Source organism: Dipteris shenzhenensis, chromosome 3, assembly GCF_047967505.1.
Source record: "Dipteris shenzhenensis isolate YYH24624 ecotype China chromosome 3, Dip_SZ_1.0, whole genome shotgun sequence".
NCBI lineage: Eukaryota > Viridiplantae > Streptophyta > Polypodiopsida > Gleicheniales > Dipteridaceae > Dipteris > Dipteris shenzhenensis.
Genome location: NC_141598.1, coordinates 24,319,239 through 24,338,349, shown reverse-complemented (window position 1 = coordinate 24,338,349; position 19,111 = coordinate 24,319,239). Strand labels below are relative to the sequence as shown.

The 19,111-nt window shown below is 44.6% G+C and overlaps 1 protein-coding gene across 3 annotated transcripts in view; it reads right to left on the bottom strand.

Annotated features, from left to right (window-relative positions):
- The window catches only part of TOP3A (topoisomerase 3alpha), a 197,281-nt gene extending 180,806 nt beyond the window's left edge, over positions 1–16,475 (bottom strand). For all 3 annotated transcript variants that reach the window (XM_087372511.1, XM_087372512.1, XM_087372513.1), the window contains exons 1-7: positions 16,155–16,475; positions 15,862–16,040; positions 15,703–15,775; positions 15,435–15,557; positions 12,647–12,768; positions 11,842–11,914; positions 11,565–11,681 (exon numbers count right to left, since the gene is read on the bottom strand). In XM_087372511.1, the coding sequence (XP_087228637.1) occupies positions 11,565–11,681; positions 11,842–11,914; positions 12,647–12,768; positions 15,435–15,557; positions 15,703–15,775; positions 15,862–16,040; positions 16,155–16,436 (969 nt within the window). In that variant the 5' untranslated portion in view covers positions 16,437–16,475. The remainder of the gene's footprint in view (positions 1–11,564; positions 11,682–11,841; positions 11,915–12,646; positions 12,769–15,434; positions 15,558–15,702; positions 15,776–15,861; positions 16,041–16,154) is intronic.
- Positions 16,476–19,111: the final 2,636 nt, after the last annotated feature.

Here is a 19,111-nt window from a genome sequence, read left to right as displayed (position 1 = left end):
ACGTTATGGCCAAGATCTTTGCATCAGTTTTGGAAAGCCGTATAAATGACCATGCCGAGACGACAGGACTCAGAGCCAGAGGGCAGGCTGGATTTCGTAGGGATCATTCGACACTTGACCACATCCTCACACTTAGAGCACTGGTGGAGGAGGCGAAGTCACGAAGGCAACGGCTTTATTGTTGCTTCGTGGACTTCAGGAAGGCATTTGACACAGTTCCGCGATTCAGATTGTTTCAGAGGATTCGCCAGATGGGCTTTAGTGGAGAGATACAGTGGGCTATCATGGCTTTGTATGAGAGGGTCACTGGTCGGGCTCGGACACGTGAGGGGCTCTCAGAGGAGGTATGCAGCATGATTGGGGTGAAGCAGGGCTGCCCGCTCTCTCCCACTCTCTTTGGATTATACATTGATGAGCTAGAGATGTTTGTACAGATGACAGGTGGTGTGGGCTCTACTCTCTCAGGATCCTCCATTCCTATCCTCCTGTATGCGGACGATGTGGTTCTCATTTCCTCTACTGCTCAGGGCCTCCAGGCACATATTGAGGCACTCCACAGGTTTTGCCAGGACAGGGGGTTGACCGTAAACCTTGGCAAGACCAAGGTTATGGTTTTCAACACCTCTGATCGTATTTACAGCATGGATGAGTTTTACTTCACTTATGACGGACAGCCCATTGAGCTTGTTAGAGAGTACACTTATTTGGGGGCAGTTTTCAGGGGACCGGTCTTCACCATGACATATGCAGCACGAGATAGGATTAGTAAAGGGTATGCTTCGTTGGCTCATCTTGAGCGTCAGTGTTTTCAGTCCCACTTTCAGCATCCCGATACGAAATCCTTGCTTTTTGATACATTGGTGAGACCAGCTGCGATGTATGCAGCTCCTTTCTGGGCAGGAGACCTCGGCGCTGCAGATTGGAGACGAGTAGAGAGGTTACAGATCATCATGTTCTCTCGGCTCATTAGGGCCAAGGCTACAGTTCCGCACGAGATCATGCTAGCAGAGTTTGGAGCTACTCCCCTTGCATTGGATGCAGCGTTTCAATCGGTCATGTATCTGCACAGGGTCAGGGAGTTTGGAGACTCAGCAGCAGGCAGAGCTCGGTTGCCATGGTTAGCACTTGCATCTTCTATGGAGTTGGCACGATCAGGGACCCGATACTGCTGGTACTTCAGACTCACTAGGTGGCTCACATCCCTTGGACTAGACATGGATAGACTGCCTCCGTTCCGATACAGCATAGATGCCCCTCATCTCGAGTTGACTCGCCACGAGCTTAGCCAGGTCACGAGAGCAGACTTGCTGCAGCTTCATACGTATCGCACTTGGGTTTATCCCACGCAGCTTCCGGTGAAGATGGCCACATATCGTGACCACTTCCTTCGGATCTCAGAGGATGGATTTGTCATCCCACCAGGCTATACAGGTACCCACATGTCCCACTCACTGAGGATTGCCCTCGGCCAGCTTAGAGTCTCTTCGCATCAGCTCGAGATAGAGGCTGGTAGGATGCGACGCATGGAGGATGGACGGCGACCAGGCGAGAGACCAGGATCTGCCCTTGTTGCACCATGGGAGAGGTGGAGTCAGAGGAGCACTTCATTTGCAGATGCCCGCTATATTATGAGATCAGAGGTAGATTCCACTGTCTCTTCACGGATGGCTTTGGACCTCTCTCACGAGTGATGGACTACGAGGATCAGCATTGCCTAGCCCTTTATGTCAGGGAGGCCACTATGCTTCGGCGAGACTACCTCAGAGAGCACAGACCGGAGCGTGATAGAGCCCAGCCTCATAGAGCTCAGGCACACGCCATACCAGAGGACAGAGACCAGGAGGAGCACGAGGACGGCAGAGCCCACACAGGACACATGCCTCCACCATGTGGATGTACATATGAGATGGTTTGTAGACGCCGCAGGATCTTGTTACATAGGGGACGTACTCGCCGCTTCATCTCCAGACGATCCAGGATGATGGCAGCATTTCGGAGGAGACTTACTCATGGAGATCTCGCCCCACCAGCCGCTCACCTCACCTTTGCCCAGATTTGTACTCTCATAGCAGGAGGCAGAGTCGATGGACAGGATTTCCAGTATTATTTTGGTTCTCAGACTCATTGACACCTGGACTTGTATCTTTGCATTGGCATATTGTGCTCATCCCCCCCATTTTGCATCCGGGGGCGGTTTCCGTGCATCTAGTTTACTCTGTATTTAGGCTCAGATTTGACATTATGTACTTTCACTTGCATTATATTGCGTAGCACTTAGATGATATTCGACGATGCCTCTTCTTTGGGGCACGTTGATTTTGTGCTATCTTGTATGCAGAGTTCTTGATGTCCCATGGGCCCATTTTGGCCTCTAGTGGACAATAATACACTTTCTTTCTTTCTTTCTTTCCCCCCTACCCTTCACCCTTTCTCTTGTTCCACTTGTCCACCACCATTGGGAGCATCCCTTGTAATAGTTAGTACGATGATGAGTGCAAGGCTTTACACCGTCAACTTAGATTCGAAACCAAAAACCACCTCCCAAACGAACCAAAGACGCTACGTGAGTACCGTCGATTGGTACGTAGGAAGAAGCTAGATTTCGTCTGCTGAAACGAGGAGAATCTACTGGATATTCTGTTTAGTAACAACTTTAAGTACTTTTGGCGAAGGTTTCTAGAGGGGCGGTCCCCTTCACCACTCATTAACACTCAAGTGTGGCATAATTATGCATGCACGCTTTATGATATCCCAAATTAACCAGCCCTTGGCCTCTCACACATACCCCGTCCCACATCTTGCACTCTTCACTAAGGGGAGGTAAAGAATGCCATGATGAAACTTGATAATGGCCAAGCAAAAGATCATGATGGCCTATGCATTGAATTCATTGCATATGGGATTAATCTCCTAGCCCCGATCTTAGTAAAGCTCTTTGATGAAGCTGTTTGTCTGGGGTTCCCACGCACTTGGACTGTTAACACTATTTCACCCATCCACAAGGCAGGGGATCCCAGAAGCCCGGAGAACTATAGGGCCATTATGATCGAACATGTCATGTCCAAGATTTATGCATCAGTGCTTGATTCTGAGGTCAATCGATTTGCAGAGATGCAGGGACTTAGAGCAGATATACAGAGGCTGGATTACGACGTTATCATGGGACCATGGATCACATCCTCACAGTTAGGTGTATCATTGAGGAGGCGAGGGCACAAAAACATAGGGTTTTTTGCTGCTTTGTGGATTTTTGCAAAGCCTTTAATACGGTTCCGAGAGCCCAGGCGTCTGCAAGACTTGGGTTATGACCAAGAGATCGTTTGGGCTGTCATTGCACTTTACGAGAGGGTTTCAAGTAGAGTTCGTATAGGGTATGGATGGACAGAAGACATCACGAGTACTCTAGGGATCAAACAAGGGTGTCCTTTATCACCAACCATGTTTAGCCTCTATATTGATGAGCTTGAGACACTTATACAGACACTGGCACTCTGATTCAGATCTTGTTATACGCAGATGACGTGGCACTCTTATTTTCATCAGCAAAGGGTCTCCAGAGACACCTAAATGCACTACAATCCTTTTGTGATTCCCATGATTTGAAGGTCAACCTTGGTAAAACCAAGGTCATGATCTTCAACACATCCTGAGCCGCTATGCACCAGAAGCAGTTCACTTTCGACGGGTCGCTGGTTGAGATTGTTTCATCATATACACACCTAGGGGTTCTCTTCTCTGGACCTATCTTTACTATGAGACCGGCGATGCAAGCCCGACTGAGCAGACGATACGCTTCATTGGCCAAACTAGAGAGGCAGTGCTTCCATTCACATTTCCAAGACCCGCGGACAAAGGGCTTGCTTTTTAACTCCTTGGTCCGCCTAGCGGGGATGTATGGCAGCCCTAGTTGGAGGCCGGATCTGTCAGATATAGACTGGACTCAGGTGGGGCGCCTACAGGTTCTTATGCTATCATGGATGATTCGCAGTAAGCCGTCAGTTCCTCACCAGATCATTCAGGCTGAGTTTGGATCATCTCCACTTTCGGGGACTTTCTCATCAGTACCTTGAGAGTCATCATGTGATTGTCCTTGGTGGCTGCTTCCATGGTCTTCATCGACACATCTTTTGAGGCATCCTCGACATGAGCATCTTTGACACATCATCGTTGAGCAAGATGTGCACACTTTTGTGCGGCAGCTACTTCCAAATTTTGGGATTTCAGGCAAAAATGCTCAAGGGAGCAAAATCCAAAAATGTGTGCAAATAACTGATGAAATTACAAGATTTTTGACAAGCCTTAAAGAGTTTTACAAAGCAGAGGCTGCCATCCAACTGCAGGGATCAGAAAATCAGAAAAGCCCTAATTTTTGAAATTAGGGTTTCTGATATTTTCTCATGGGCCAAAAGCCCTAAAGATTAAACAGAAATCTGAAAATTCGTAATTTGGGCATGCATATCTTCAAATACCCATATCTTCCCGTAGAGATGTCGGATTGACAAGCTGTAAAAGACAAAAATGTAACTCTCAACAAGATATACATTTTAATCTTCTAATTCAACTTCAAATTCATTGTCGTTTGGCCTGCAGAGGCATCGCAAGGTGTGTGACCCTATTTCTTTGATGATTTTGACACGGGCAGCTGTGATTGAGTTGTGGCAGCTGAAAGACGACTCCCAGGCAGCAAGATACTTCATGGACAGCTCAAGTTCGATCAGCCGTTCACGTGATGCTACTCTCTTCCAAAAATATGTGCACCTCAGAAAACAAGCTGCATAGAGAGGTGACATATGTGCAGCATAACTCCGAGTTCACAGCAGGGAAATGGACCGGGCAGCTGAGCAAAGGCGGAACTGTTTGCTGAGGCGTGGGCAACACAAATCAGCACGGAAGTAACATAGGATGGTCTTCGATGTAGATTGAGGAAGCGTGAATTGCAAACCAGAAGAGCTGCGTAGACCAGCGTGTTGACAAGTAGTAGTAATCACCCCCTGAGCAGAAAATCACGTCCCGAACAGCATCCAGTCAGGCTAAGGAAGGGTTGCTCTACCATAGGGAGAGGATAGCTTCCATTTGTGGGCCTCCCTCATCCCTTAGGTTGAGCTTGAGCTTGGAGGGGATGAGAGGAAGAAAGGAGGAAAGGTGGGCATGGCTCTGATACCACATGTTGGAGCATGGTGGTAGTAGGGAGAGAGAGAGGGTCGGCTAGGGAGAGAGGAAATGAAACTTAAATGAAAGCATGATGAAAGCATAAGGAAAATGGAAATGACCAAATGTACTTACATGTCCCAAAAGGCTTTGAATGTATTGAGTGATATGACAATGAAAGTACAATGCCTTTATAGGATAGGCACACACACACTAAAGTGTCAAATGTATATGGGATAAGTCCCATAGTGACACGTGGCACTCTAGGATATAAAGTAGTCTAGTACTACTCTATAACTCAATAAAAAACACACTAGAAACACTCACTTTGACTTCATGTTCCAACACACGTTCACAACCTGGTTGGGACCGAGCGAGCTTCCAATGAAGCTCAGCTTCTACAAGGATCATTGTTTACATATCACAGCAAAGGCTTTTATCGACCCACGAGGATATACGCAGATCCACCTAACCCGCCCACTGAGGATCTCTATTGGGCAGTTTTAGGTCTCTTCACATAGACACCGCACTGAGAGTGGCAGGGAGAGACGCTTATGCACATTATGTGACACACTGGAGATTGGATCGAAGGAGCATTTTATTTTCAGATGCCCAATATATACTGAGATTTGAGGACGCTTCTATTGCCTCTTCAGAGACAGTTCTAGGATATTGTCCCGCTTTCTCTCCATTCCAAACCAGACATGCCTACCCGCGAGGCAGTCAAACACCGGGAGCGTCTACTTCAATCACGGAGATAGGAGCAGATCTCCTTCATAGACTCTTTTCAAAGCTTGATCACTGATTTCTTCCCGCCAAACCACGCGGACTCCCATACCACAAGGCCCTGTCATGATCGTGACACAGAGCCAACAACACGACAGCTCAGACAGAGGGTTGATGCACAGATTACACTTTGGGATATTCCTTCCTTGTTTAGAGTTGGGGCTCCCCCAACAGGGGTCACAGTAGCCCTTGTCAGACGCAAAGCTACGACCAAGAGACGACACAGGACCACATCCGCGGGCAGCCACCAGCACTCTATCTCTGAATTTATGCCCTCACTACCTCATCCCCCTTGACGCTTTGACGCTCTGATGATGAGAATGTTAGTGTTGTGCAGACGATCATCATTCTGACATGACTATGTAGCACTCAGCACTTATCATTTTGCATTCCGCATTGGAGTGGATGCTCGTTTAGTTTCTAGAGGGACAGTCCCCCTTACCACTCACTGACACTCAGGTCTGGTATAACTATGCACGACATCCCAAATCAGCCAGTCCCTGACCTCTCACATATGCCACGCCCCACGTCCTGCACCCTCTTCACTAAGTGGGGAGTGAAGGATGCCGTAATGAAACTTCATAATGGCCAAGCGAAGGATCATGAGGGGCTATGCACTGAGTTCATTGCAAATGGGATTAACCTCCTAGCCCCGATCTTAGCAATGCTCTTTAATGAAGCTGTTTGTATGGGGTTTCCACGAACCTGGACCATTAACACTATTTCACCCATCCACAAGGCAGGGGATCCCATGAGCTCGGAGAATTAGAAAACCGTTATAATTGGACATGTCATGTCCAAGATTTATGCATCAACAAAGATCAGCAAAGGCACTAATATTGTTTGACCCAGGGGCAACGGATAACTTTATATCACAGGATCTAGCCATCATACTGGGTATCAAGATTGAAGAGTTGGCCAAGGCCCTAGATGCAGATGCCTGAGCTGAAAAGTGTTCATGATGTACGCAACTTTATGGATCATTGCTCGTATTACAAAAGGTTTATCACGCTTTTTGCTGACATAGCTGCTTCATTGCATGATTCGACCAAGAATGCAACATTTAGATGGGGTGAACCACAAAAGACAACATTTAGTACACTCAATGGGAAGCTAACTACAGAGCCAATTTTGGTAGTCCCTGACTTGTACAAACCCTTTGATGGGAATTGTGATGCTTGCGGAGAATGTGTTGGGACTGCGCTTTATCAGAATGGTCATGTAGTGGCTTATGAAAGCCAGAGACTACAATATGTTGAAAAGCACATAGGAATCTATGAAAAAGAGTTGCTAGTTGTGATACATGCCATTAATACATGGAAGCACTATCTCTCGGGCGCAGATTTTACTGTTAAGACTGACCACCAAAGTCTGATATACTTCCTGACACAAACTAAGCTCTCAAAGAAGCACATGAAATGGGCAAATATGATATCTATGTATCATTTTCAGATTGTCCATACACCGGGAGCCCGGAATAGAGTAGCGGATGCCTTGTCTCAAAGACCCCAGGTCAATAATGTGACCATTGCTTGCCATAGGGATCTCGAAGAGATCATCTCAGTGACCCAAACTTTGGAGACATAATGCAGCAAATGCAGGAGGGGCAATTTAATGAAGGATGACTACCTATGCATTACCCGAGATATGAGGCAAAAGATTTTGGAGGAATGCCATGCGCCTCCATATGCTGGGCATAGAGGAATTGCAGCTACTACTCAAGCTTTGGAGACTTTTTTTATTGGCCAGCCATGCGTAAGGATATACACAAGTTTGTTACAAAATGCCTCACTTGTCAAAAAGTCAAGTATGGCAGACGAAAGGCACCTGGCCTACTGATGCCTCTTTCTGTGCCTCAAGCACCATGGGAAAGCATAGCAATGGACTTTATCTTTGATTTGTCACAATCAAAAGACTAGAAATGATGGGATATGAACTGTTATAGACAGATTCAGCAAGAGGCCCATTTCATTCCAGTACGGAAGTGCCTTCACCAAAGATGAGATATTTGCAGCTGATCAGTATGTCAGAGAATTCCAGACAGCATTCAGCCAAGTGCGGACAGCTATAGAGAGATCTCAGGAGAAACAAAAGAAAGCATAGAAGACAACTAGACCTCAAGAGAGGGGATTGGATATTTTTAAAGTTTGAAAAGGCCAAGCTCCGCAAGCTTAAGGGCAAAGAGAAAGTGTATGCCAAGCTATCTATCAGGTACTATGGCCCTTTTTGGGTCACAAATGAAATCAATGAGGTGGCATCCAAGCAAAGAGAAAGTGTATGCCAAGCTATCTACCAGGTACTATGGCCCTTTTTGGGTCACAAATGAAATCAATGAGGTGGCATCCAAATTGCAGTTGCCAGAGCATTGGAAGATTCACAATGCCTTTCATGTGAGTCTTCTAAAGAAATATCAAGGGCCAAAGCCTACAGAACCTATAATGAAGGTCCACCAGAAGTGGATGAACTGGAAGAGATCCTTCAGCCAAAGCAGATTGTGTACCATACGGTACACAAGGGACCTCAGGGCAAGGTCTTTTATATGTAACTTGTCAAGGTCAAAAACTATTCGGCATTGAATGCCAAGTGGATGGATGAAGACATGTCTGATATTCCACAAGTTTTGAAAATTTACAAAGAGGCTTTTCCATTGAGGTAAACTAATTAGAAGCCGAGGGGATGTCACCAAGTTGTAAATACTCCAAGTCAAAATACAAAGTTGACCTCTAATTTGACCATAGCCAAAAGGTTCTTCATTTATTTTAATTATGGTAAAAGAGTTCTTTTGATGAGTCAAAGCATTGACTTTGGTCAAAGACACTTGACGTCAATCAAGAAAGCTAGACTTTGGCCAGGGATACTTGGTTTAGGCCAAGAGGATTGACTATGATCAACCAGAGCATTTGTGATGTCTACAATCAGAGAGATTTGACTAGGGTTAAGTGTTTTGAGCTTAGTCAAGGTTCTTAACCACAGTCAAAGAGAGTTGACCTTGATCAACCATTGTATTGTTATTTGGTGTGCACCGATTTGCTTGGTGGGGACACCCACAGAGACTAGAACAAGTTTAAGATTTTATTTTTGCATGCAAGAGTTGACAATTAACAAGTGACATGATGGAGTGTTACATATAATTGTTGCAAGTACAAGAGAGGGGTCAATTGCCCTATTTTCAAGGAACTAAGTCTCTCCACAAGAAGTAACCCACCTTGGAGTATGACTACGGGTTGGAAGGCCTCAAAAAGACCTCACCCATGGCATGAATGAAGATGGTAGCTAGTTTAGAGCCACGTGGATGGAGTTGCTCTCTCTTCTTTGTAAATTGATTCACGTAAATAAAAAACACAGAGCTGAGTCTGTGATCTTTGTACTCAGCAAGCCCTCATTTAATAAGAAATACCTTCAGGGGGGGTCTAGCCAATTGGTTCTGGGCCCTAGTGCGTTTCAAAGAGAGAGTGTGTCAGGGAGACTAGTTTGTCTACATTGATTCCGTTCTACGCACACCAGAGAGAGGAGAATTGCCTTTGATTCCATACAAATTGCAGAAGATTTGTCTTTGAGGTTGTAGAGAGAGAGAGAGAGAGAGAGAGAGAGAGAGAAAGAGAGAGAGAAGCCCATGCAGAAACAACATATCTCAAACATGTTCCAAAGACATCAGAACTTCCAATGGGACCCTTCAAGCCCAAACAAAGCTCAAACTACTCACAACTGACACCTAACTTACAATACATGTTAGGACACCACAAGTACTACTCCCAACACATGGAGTCTTTCTTGTAACAAGTACTACTCCCAACACATGGAGTCTTTCTTGTAATTCCTAGAGCCATGACTAGTTTTGTTTTGTGTTTACGGTGTGATAGAGACCTCCAAATCTCCTGATGAGGTGTGTACTCTCATGCTAACTCAAATTTTTGTCTCATAGTCAATTTTTGCCTTCGCTAACGTTAATAACTTTCTTTCTACCTCTCTCTCCCTTCCCTTACACTAATCTATCTCACCTTTTCCCCTTCTCTCTTCCCCTTTTCCTTAAAATGTTTTGTGTTTACGGTGTGATAGAGACCTCCAAATCTCCTGATGAGGTGTGTACTCTCATGCTAACTCAAATTTTTGTCTCATAGTCAATTTTTGCCTTCGCTAATGTTAATAACTTTCTTTCTACCTCTCTCCCCCTTCCCTTACACTAATCTATCTCACCTTTTCCCCTTCTCTCTTCCCCTTTTCCTTAAAATGTTTTAATTCCATCTCGAGTTATAGAGGAAAATATGTTTCTTCTACATAGTCAACCTAAGTGACATCTTGGCCCCTTCCATCATAATTTCAGAAACCTTTGAGTTCAAGGATTGCCACTTTTGCTTTTCCAACTTCAATAACCTCCCTCAACACAAAATACTCTTCCAATTCTTCAACCCAAGCTTTCATAAATTCTCCTGTTTTTAGATGTCAGCTCTAAAACGTATACCTCGAGAAGCAGGTCAACATAGAAATCTGTACAATCACGTTGCCTCTCAAAAACTGCACCTCAGTTCCTCAATCAGAATCGCATTATGTCTCAAAATAGGTCGCCTTTTTGCTAGGCCATGCCATGTATTTGGAGCAGCCTTTTTGTTATTTGTGGAGCTCTATAGAGGTTACATCTTGCTGTTCTATTTGCTGTACTTTTCCAGATTTCAATTCATCTCTTTGTGAACATGTTTGTTGAGAGATTGGAGAGAGGGGTTGGTTTTATATTCCACTGTAGGACTAGGATTATTTTCTGTCTGTCAGAGTGGACAGGTGGGATACAATGAATGAATTTAACATGAATCCATATGGAAAAGGAAAAATCCAAGACAGGAGTCTTAGTTGAGCGTCAAATTGATTGGATGGTGACAATCCAAAGATATTAGATTTATTTCCTCGATGAAAGGGATTTCTTCTCTTGTTCTACTTCAACCATAGAGGCAAGATGGGCAAGGAGTCCAGTCATGTGAGCCATTTGGAGCTAGAACACCAAGTTGCAGAGAATCACCATTCGTGTGTTGTCAGATGAGAGCACTATTTCTTTTTATAAGCAGAACTACAGTCCCTTCTCCCTTGCACCCGCCACAAAGAAAAACAACTTCAAGAATACAGACGTATTACACACACATACACACACAGACTGATGCAAAGGATTGTAACAATGGGATAAGGAAAGGATGATGATATGTAATCTGAGAGTTTTTATGAAGCCTAATGACTCATAATGAATGAAATTTGAGCTTTTAAAGCTCCATGTATTGGATTTTGGCAGCCGATTGTTTTCAAATTTTCAAATTATACATTTTGATGATTGATCCTTGCAAGATTGACGGTGAACTTTGCGCTTGGAATCTCAAAACTGTGCTTCTAAACTTCAGATTTGCAAAAGAAAGGCAGGTTTCTTTTCTAACTTAGCACCATAAACACGAAAATGCAATCTTGGCTCCATGAGAATCCATCACCGCTCTTTAACCAATAGCTTCATCATGCATACCCTGAAATATGTGTTATTAAACCCTACCTAATTTAAAACTGGAGACCAAAAAGGGTAAAGCCTACTCCAAGTTCTATATCTTGATATATAGATCCATTGTTCATAAGATAGACTTCTAACTTTGATATCCACACACCTTCATAGTTTGCTCAGAGCTTAATCTAAAATAACGAGATGCCCGCTTCTGCAGTTCCACTGTATTTAATGGATGGGGTGGAAACTTCTTGCACTCTCTCCCGGTGACTTCAAAAACCTGAAAATAATACACAGCCAATTTGAGACAAAACATGGAACCTCTCAGAAGGCCAATGAAAACTCTTGTTGCAAGATCAGGGGATTTACAGGCTTTAATAACATCAGAATTAATAAAGTCTTTAAAGGTAAAGCTTTGCAAGGCATGAGATGTTCTTCACCGTGGCTGTAGGTTCCTCTAAGCACATTTCATAGATAACAGTCGCAGCAACATGATCAAAAAGGTGGCCTCGCCTGCATCATATGCAAGTTGCTTAAGAAGATAGTCCCAAAGTACTGGCCTAAATTTAAAACTATTAAGTGGGGATCCAATATAGAAGGGTAAGAAGGTTTGTTTTTAGAATGTTTTCCATGCTTTTACCTGGTGGCTTTTTGCATTGCTTTTAAGCTGTCTGCTTTTTTGAAAGCTTCCTAAAGCGGCCTAAGCTACGAGTATCAAAGAGGAACCCTGCTTGATAAGCTACAACTGTTCCACAGTCCTCTTTTTTTTTGCCTGAGCTCTCTCTCTCTCTCTCTCTGCACATGCATGCATGCGCGCACACTTTTTTATTTTTTTGTGAAATCCATCAGGCCTTTTATTACAATGAACAGTCCCCAAACAAGGGGCTGATAATCCATCATGCGTTGTTTGGGATTCCCGCGCACACACACATCTCTGCGTGTGTGCACACATGCATGCGCATTGCACGCACGCACGTGCACACATGTATTCACACGCGTACCTTCGTGCGCACGTGTGCGTGCCTGCACACGTGCACACGCGCGCACACACATATATATGCTCTTTCCATCAAGATTGCTGTTGTCTTTGCTCCACCGTGCTTCCTATTGTCCAACTACTGCTGCCCTTCAATACAAAATTATATTCTTAAAAAAATTGTTCCCCAGTTGGATGCAAGTTGCGATTTTTTGGAGTTCCAAGAGCCATTAGTATGGGAGCAGAAAAACCAGCCTTTAATGACATACAGCCAGCTAAAAGTAGCACTGTCTTCCTCAGAGCTATAGCGACAGTTGATGGTCCAGAAGTTCTCTGGTTGATGAGCCTGGACTTCCCAATAGCGCTCCACGACAAAGCCTAGAGTTGGAAACTATCAACAAATCCCAGCAAGCAAGATATCAGATTATCCATCCACCTCACAGCAAATGTCTTGCAAAAGTCTAGAATTAACTTGAAGAAAACGAGGGGAAAGAGCTTCTACCAAAGCTTCAAGTCACATACCAACTACCAGGCATGAAAGATGAGTAAATCAGACTTTCAGGCTTCATGAAGATCAATGCTTCTTTGTACCAAACAATTAATGCAAAGATAAGAAATAGGGACATTTTGACCACGATAAAGCTACCTTCAGAACTCTTGACATTGAGCCTCCTGTTAAAGTTAAATAATTATATGAACCAGAACAACACAATGCTACCAGACATTTTAAAAACTACATCCCTTAAATTATGGTATGCATCTGGATAATGTATTCAAATTCATTGTGAAAAAAATAATGCAGCTGACGATCTCAAATACATTGAAGAACACACAAAATTGAGATCCCTGTTTGCAATTCTTTTTTGTTCCTCATTCCAGACATACTTGTCATTGAATAGAAGAAGCTATTAATAAATAACCAAGCAAAACCTTAAATTCTGGTATCTGCTCACAACAGTCATAACCATCATCTTCTTCATACCTTATGCAAAGTACATTTGCCCGTGCTCATTCAGGCCAGCCCTTAGTGCCGAGACAAATTTGAGCGTCAGCCCCTTCTTTGGCATCCAGAGGTTCAGCCTCAGGAGGGTCTCATGCTAGGACAGAGGTTGCATATAAGTTGGGTGCAAAGGGACACATATAGGCTAGACTGCTTCAAGAGAGAGGTTATGCATAGAAACCCAATTGCCCATGCTCATTTGCGCCAGGCCTCAATGCCAAGAGGAGTTTGAGCATCAGCCCCGTCTTTGGCATCTAGTTCAGGATCAGGAGGGTCTCATGCTAGGATAGAGGATCTTATGAGGGACAAAGGACGCATATAGGTTCGGCGCAGTGGGACAATGGCACAGCCGATTCTTTTGACGCATGGAGTCATCTCCCCAATTGCAGCGGAAGCGTGGTTGAGAGCCCTCTCCCATCTAAGGGGGGCAAGCATGCAAAGGCTAGAGATTGACTCTGCCCTTGGTGGGCTGGACTTCATAGGCCTTCAGCTCCTCCATGTTGGTACAGGCAATTCTCTAGGGACAGGGGACCCCATCAGGATTCAATTATTGCAACGAGCCTTCTACTCCATAAGGGCTGCTCCAACAAGTGTTTGATGGAGATCCAAAGATGGATGGAATCCTAGACTTCCTTGAGTAGCCAAGGATCGGAGTAGTGGGCCATTTGGGCAACTGACCCAGCACCAGTCACTTCATAGCAAGACGGGTCATTTAGTGCCTCTGGTTGTGGAAGGGTTGCCCCTTCGAAAGAGAAACCGGGACCCCAACGAGTGGTTTTGGCCGTCCAGAGTAGGACACTCAAAGAGAGCAAAGGAGAGGTCCTTTTTCTCATACAAGACACGCATCGGGTGTCGCCTCTAGCTGGAGGCAGCCGCCTGAACTCCTTCGAAAGAGAGGCATTGGATCAAGCAGTAAGTGCGCCCGGAGGTCATTCCAAATTTTAGTCATGCTTATACGCTAGCTGCCGGCCACAAGATCCCCTACTTCTGAATGGTTGCCCGTGGGAGTCCACCCATTGGCCCCTGGCTGTAGATGCACATTGATGGGCATTGTCACTGCTGCATGGATGGAGATTTAGAGACAATCCCGCATTGTCTTTGGAGCTACCTGCAGCACAAAGAATCTGGCATAGGACCCTTCAAATTGTGGCTAGGTTGCAGAGGTTGGAGACAGATTTTACTTTGGGCATGGTAGCCTGGTTGACAGAGGGAGGCCACGTGTTCTCCATCGACACATTCACCCCGGCTTACAAGTTCCATGGACAAACCGTTTTCCAAATCAGATACAGGATGCAACCACCACATCTCGGCAATATCTTGTTTCCTCCGTAGAGGAGAGTGTTTGGGAGAAGGTGTCCAATATCACTGCTTGGAACATCTGAGTTGCTCGCTACAGCTTGGTGATGAGAGGTCACCAAGTCCTCCGCCATCTGGCATTATAGTATCTACATCCTACGCACCATTTGAGAGCTAACGTTAAGATCTAGGATGATCGCTGCAAAAGGCGAGAGCATTTCTGCAAGGCTTGACCTGTAGTTGTCTTTTATGTATTCACAGAGCGAGGTATTCGCTCGATACATAGTCCCCCACCCTGGTTTTTATGATCTTCTAGAGATTGCCTAGGCAGTGAGCTCGATTCTCTAGAAACAGGCTCATTTTTTCCTGAGAGCCAGTTTTCCTCTTTATTTCCCACAATCAGTGCCTCATGATTGCTGATTTGTATGGTTGGTTTTTTCAAGCATTAATAGAAATTTCTTTTCTTTTGGGGGAAAAAACAATTATCCATGCATATCACCTTATAAGTTTATCGCATTTTTTGGAAAATGAAAGGACTTACCATTATAAATCAAAGACTTGAGGTTTATAAAGCAAAGCACTACGAATCATACAAGCAAATGAAAAGGTACCTTTGAAGACATGTTTCAACTTTTCGTTACATGTTTTCTCAAACAGCTTCGACAGAAGAAGAATTTGAAAGTTTTCGGCAGGAAGTCATGACCACACTACCGATTGGAAAAGAAAACCATTCACAAATTATAGAGACAAGTCAAATAGACCTGGCAGGGGCCGTAACTGAGCACAAGCTTTTTATCAGCTTCGGCGAATGGCAAAACAAAGGAGTCTGTTAACAGCATTGTCTGGAACCGAGTAAAGGATGCCCCGATGCGTAAATCAATCTCCTGCGTTAATCAAAAAGCATGTATCATTTACTCCGTCGCTTTACCGATAAAAGGGTGCGCACGATCGGTGATCAAAACCATAGTGATCCATTTTGCTGTCATTTGCCTTAGCTCAAGTTTACTTGAATTGAATGGTATCACTCACCTGCCTGGCATCAACAGCGTCTGCAAATAATGGATTTGGTCGCACAAGGTTCTGTGCTGCGTCGTGAATGTCCCTGTACGATGGAAACGTACTGGTAAACAATCTATGCGCAATTGCCAATAGGAGAACTCAAATGTGCTGCCGGAAGTTAATCGGAACCTTTCAATCAGAGCGGAAAATCGCGCCCGCCAGATGTTAAGACGCTGATTTGCGGAGCGGCATATTTCAACGACCTCAAAGGCGATGTTCTCTCCTTCTCGGTCGCAATCCAGCCACAATACCAACCACTGGCATCGCCTGGCTTCTTCTTCCAGAGTTCTTTTGAGAGCTAGCTTGTCCTACGCACACGCCCAAAACGCGCAGGCGCAATCAGAGACGATCAAGGAAGCAGCAGCCGGAATATAAAAATCCAACAACGAGGCCGGGCAATTAATTGGTTTGCGGTGGGAAACCTGAGGAACGTGCTTACGAACAGGAGCGTCGTAGAGATCAGCAGGGTCACAGGAGGTCCATTTACGGTAGCGATCTTCGAATTCGAGTTCCATGAGGTGGCCAGTGACGGAGGTAACAGACATGAAGCAAGGCTGGTGACGGATGATGTAGTCGAATTCGAAAATTTTGTTGTAGACAGAACGGCCTTCACGGACGCGTTTACGGCCATGGGACAAAATATCAGAGACGGATTTGGCAACGGAAGGTTTCTCCGCCACATTCAACACCCTGACGGACGACATCCGTCCAGAGCATACACACACACTCTCTCTGTCAGGAATCAGCTCACTAGGAGAAGAATTCTGCTCACAGAGACAGAGCGGGAAATCCAAAGACTCCTTTCTATAGGTGTAAGAAACAATATGATCTTGGAGTGCAAAAAGCTATGCATGGAAATAAGGATTATATTCCGGGTTCTATTGGCACTTTCAAGTTCACTACAACTCATCAACAATAACAACACTGGCAAGATCCCCTGGTCGTTGCTCCGGCACAACATATTTGTACTACGGCACCCTCCCAAGTGGAAGAATCAAGTCAGAGGCCCGCCCGTACTGCATCACGATGTTTGCCATCTCACAAACAGCTACAATTCCCAAACCACAAGGAGCTCACAAGGAAGCTCACAAGGAGACGAGGGCAAGGGAGAGGGCGGGAAATGCTAATCATCTACCAAGTGGTACTCACACTACCATCCCTTGGCTTCAAACCAATAAGGGCAAGGAGAGACAAAGGACAAGCACCAGGAGAGAGGGTAAGGGAAATGATAATCAGGTGCCAAGTCATACTTACATTACCATCCCTTAGCTTCTGGAGATCGGCACGTAGTTGTTGCTCCAGCACAACATGATTTGTACCTGGTGAGGGAGAGGGCATGAAATGAAACCATTAGGAGATCAGTGCATCGTTGCTGCGACACAACATGATTTGTACCTCGTGGCACACCGGGAGAGGTTGAGGGAAATGATAATCAAATGCTAAGTGGTACTTACACTACCATCCCTTAGCTTCAAACTAGTAGGAGATCGGCTCGTCATTGCTACAACACAACACGATTTGTACCTGGTGGCAAGGAGAGACAAAGGGAGAGGGAACTGATCATCAGGTGCCAAGTGGTACTTACACTACCATCCCTTAGCTTCAAACTAGTAGGAGATCAACACTTCTATTACACAAATAGAAATTAACCACCAATTGATGAACCACAAAAATATTGACCCGAAACAACAGAGAGAAGTGTGAGCAAGGTGGATGATATTTAATCATTCATCTGCCCGAGATCCAAAAAAGTGAAAAAGAAGACAATGGAGATGGTGCAAAGGGAAGGGGATGGAGACTGTGAAGTGAAAGCAAAGAGAGAGAGAGAGAGAGAGGGGGGGGGGGAGGAAAGAGAGAGAGTAGACAAAAAGATGGAGGATTTGAAGGGAAAGAAATAGCAAGTGCTAACTTGGACTAATCACTACACATGACTTCTTTCAAAGGGGGACATAATACTTAATTTCTCTTCTTAGAGAAGTGAACCCCCAACAAGACCCACCCCATTGGGGTACGCCAACACAGAAAGGAGAAAAGAGAAAATGACGTTGCATGGGGTCCAATCTAGCCTCTGCAAATGGTGGCTCTTGCTTCCCATCTATAGTATTTATAATTTCATATTTCAAAGGCAAAGCACCCGGATTACTTTTTACAAAGCCACTTTGAGTTTACTTTATCCAAAATGATCTAGTGCCTTACTTTTTACAAAACCACTTTAGCTTTGCTTTATTCAAAAATGGTTTATGCCTTCTATCACAAAGGTTTTACAATATCAATGAAATACAAAATTGGCAGACGGCCATATGCTATGCACCGTGCAACACCTCAATCCTCGGTATCCTCGCATTAATCCCAATCCTCATCGTTAGTTCCACCACTCGTACTCAAGCCGCCAATTATATTAGTTATTAAATTAATTGAATAGATCACCGAATCAATTATAATTGCACACAAAGTACAATAATCAAACATAACACCAATAACACTAGCGACATCAGTATTAACATGGAATCACCCACAATACCAACCATCTAGCATAGCAAATCACAAGCTAGTTAGGCGTCTCCAATTAAACCACATGCAGTGTCCACTAAGACCCCAACCGGGTTCGGCGGTGCGCTCACTATGGAATACTTTGCCACAGTCACACTTGACTAAAAAATAAAATAATGTCCATAACAAGAAATATCAAAAAATACAAGTTTCGTTATAGTGTCATTGCTGCGGACTACATGTTTTGTACCTAGTGGCAAGGAGAGACAGAGGGAGGAGCACTAGGAGAGGGAGAGGGAGAGGAAGGGAAATGATAATCAAGTGCCATGTGGTAAGCTTCAAACTAGTAGCAGCCTCACGAGTTGCTCCTGCGGCACAACATGATTGTACCTAGTGGTAGGTGCCAATGGTGAAGGATACAGGAGAGTATCACTACTGGCTTGTTAGCCCAGTGTTCAAGTCTCTTGTGTATGATAAAAGTAGTCTTGTGTTTAATCCATAAGACACATACGATGACACCGCATGGCCACCTTCTCCACTTTGGTCCTTGTGCACAACCAAATTGCCACTAGGCAATCATGAATTGATTCACCTCTCCAAGCAACTTGCAATTTCTTTGATTTTTTTAAAACCTCAAGGTGACACATGTAGAGAGAATGTCAACTTCTAGAGAGAGATGAATGTCAATCATATATCGTATTGTACTAGTAGGAGAGCAATGGCACAACATGATTATACCTATGCAAGCACTCTTGTTGGTTTACATGAGTGACTTGTGTCATTGCTTTGTGTGCTCATTCCTTCGTATGAGCCTCTAGCTTGTTGGCTATGTGCTACGAAGTAAAAATTCCTCTCTCTCCATGTAGAGTCTCATCATGCAAGCAGACTT